At 32.1% G+C, this 2,500-nt stretch overlaps 1 protein-coding gene across 1 annotated transcript in view; it reads right to left on the reverse strand.

Annotated features, from left to right (window-relative positions):
• Window positions 1–1,218: 1,218 nt before the first annotated feature.
• LOC125029977 (cleavage and polyadenylation specificity factor subunit 3-like) overlaps window positions 1,219–2,500 on the reverse strand; it is a 9,250-nt gene continuing 7,968 nt past the window's right edge. Inside the window, exons 12-14 of the mRNA XM_047620183.1 lie at window positions 2,079–2,213; window positions 1,630–1,752; window positions 1,219–1,502 (exon numbers count right to left, since the gene is read on the reverse strand). Of these exons, the coding sequence (XP_047476139.1) occupies window positions 1,407–1,502; window positions 1,630–1,752; window positions 2,079–2,213 (354 nt within the window). The 3' untranslated portion in view covers window positions 1,219–1,406. The remainder of the gene's footprint in view (window positions 1,503–1,629; window positions 1,753–2,078; window positions 2,214–2,500) is intronic.

Below are 2,500 nucleotides of genomic sequence, written 5' to 3' on the forward strand. Positions count from 1 at the left end.
GCCCTAGTCTTATGTTGTTTTTGTCTGTTCTCTTGTGCGTTGTAATAAGGTCGATATAAGTATATATACTTATATAAACCTTGTAGTTCTTATATAGACCTTATTTTGCAGGACTGTTTAGTGGAAGTATATATGACTAGGAACTTATTTTTTAATATTTATGACTGGTAATTTCTTGCTTTTGTGTGGTGTCATATTTTATATTTTGAACATTTTAAAAAACTGATGTGAAAGGTGGAAAAAGCGGGATTACTTTGCTCAAATAATATTTCTAGTAACCGGATGAAAAATGGCAATATACGTTGGGAAACTGTTCTCTTTTAAACTGCCCTCTTTGATGCCAATTCCAATCAATATTTTTAATGGCTCCAGAGAAGCGAGCTGTGCAATTAGAACATTTTCTGTACATTATCTAGCCATGATGAGGTAAAATAATTGAAAACATGAATCTGCCACTATAAAAATGGGGTAGATACAATACATTGCTAAACCACACGAAATAATATCAAATGCTGAAAAAACAACAGGAGGGATTCCATCCTCCATCTCCACATGGGAAATACACTGCATAGTGGGAGAAGAGGAATCTATTCTTATGATGCCACGATAGTGGTGACACAGATTGGTTTCTCTGACATGCCAAGCACTTCATCTTGCCAGTTATGATTTGATAACTATTGAAAGCTACGTTTTCCTTACAATGTATGTCATTATTCCCATTTCCTCTCCAAAGAACATGCATACCATGTTTTATTTTAGTACTTCTGAATTCTTTCCAAATAATATTACTTATTATTTACAGGCTTATATTTTATATTTATATTTCCAATGCATCAAATAATTTATTGTTCTTGGTCTTTGTTACTGTGGAAGATTGGTTTTCTGAAGCCCAAAAAGTCCTGCCTGAAGAAATTTCTTTACTGGTTTACTTTGTATATTTTGCTTTATCACAGTAACTATTATGTGTTGGCATTTTACATACTTCCTGGGATTGGGATACAAAATACTGTGGCAGTAGTCCATTTTCTGAATGTCATATTTCCTAAAAGCAAGTTGTATAGGAGGTGTCACTTGTGAGAATATAAACTGCATATCCTTGAATGCTGTAGAAGGCAACCTTATCTTTTCTGTTTAAACAATATACATCAATGGGGCTGACAGGTCAAGATCAAATAATAATAATATGTTTGTATTAAAAAATGCTAAAAATAAAAATTCCTGAGTCTATCCCTTTATTACTAAATTTTTAATATTACCAGCTTGATTCACATAAAATGGGGAAAAAATATTTCCAAAAAACTAGTTTGAAAAAATCAAAATCTGATTCTCTAAGAAACATCCAATCAATGTTCTTCCATACATAAGTTTGAACTGAGAGTACATTTCCCCTAAACACACAATTGTAACTAAACAGCTGCAGTTACAGGTGCCAGGGATTCATACAACTTGGTAACAGCAGTTTGTACTATTCTTTGCAGTTTTTCACTTTCACATGACACTTTCTGCAGGTGAAAGAAATGTTGTTACTATTTTATTTAATTACATTACATTCACATCTTATTGGATTTTCTAAACTAATTATATCATGATCTATATATCATCCAATCATTCATACAACAAAGTACTTACCATAATTGACAGGTCAATGTTTGCCTTTACATTGTTAACTGTTACATAAAGTTTTTCCCCTTTGAAGATCTTCGGAACAGATTCCTCTCCAAACATTTCTTGCAAAAGTTCTATAAGGCATTCCTAAAAAAAGACAGTGTCAAAATTAAGATGGTTCATGCATTAATTGTTTGCAACAATGATGTACTTCATATATATACTACATGCTAACATCTCTTTCATTCAACTTGGCAATTAAAATATATCATAATGATGTGCCTTGTAATCAGTATTACATAATATTCTAGTACACAAAGAAGGTGTACACTTGACTGCACATAAAACCACCATTTACAATAAGGATCACAGACAAGAAATATATACAGAACTCATCTTGTCCACTACCTCTACTTCGCTTATATCAATAATATTCCAACCTATATGAAAACACCCTTTCTATGGTCACTCACTTTGAAATGCATCTTGTCAAAGGTTGGATTCATGTTTGTTGGCACAGAAACAGAAGAGTTGTCTAAGTCCTGGGCCTTCAGAATCACCTTCATTACAGCATCTGCATACATATCAGCTGTGGGACTTGCAGTCCACTGTAGAAACAGTGAAATATAATGCATGTAGTTTATGTAGTTAATCCTGAATAATGCATCTGATACAGTCTCCAAAAAATAAGAACCTTTTTTTCTCGAACCTACTGAACTTCATCCAAGCATATTTGTATTTTGCAATGCTAACATCTATGGCAGTTTAAAAATGAAGCCTATTTTAGAAAATTTACATTTGATATTCATAAATATTTTTTCAAATCTATATTAAGATAATATCATGCCTATTGTGTTTGCGTACTCTATATTGTATATAAAGTTAGAAATTCTTT

This window comes from Penaeus chinensis, chromosome 10, assembly GCF_019202785.1.
Source record: "Penaeus chinensis breed Huanghai No. 1 chromosome 10, ASM1920278v2, whole genome shotgun sequence".
Lineage (NCBI taxonomy): Eukaryota > Metazoa > Arthropoda > Malacostraca > Decapoda > Penaeidae > Penaeus > Penaeus chinensis.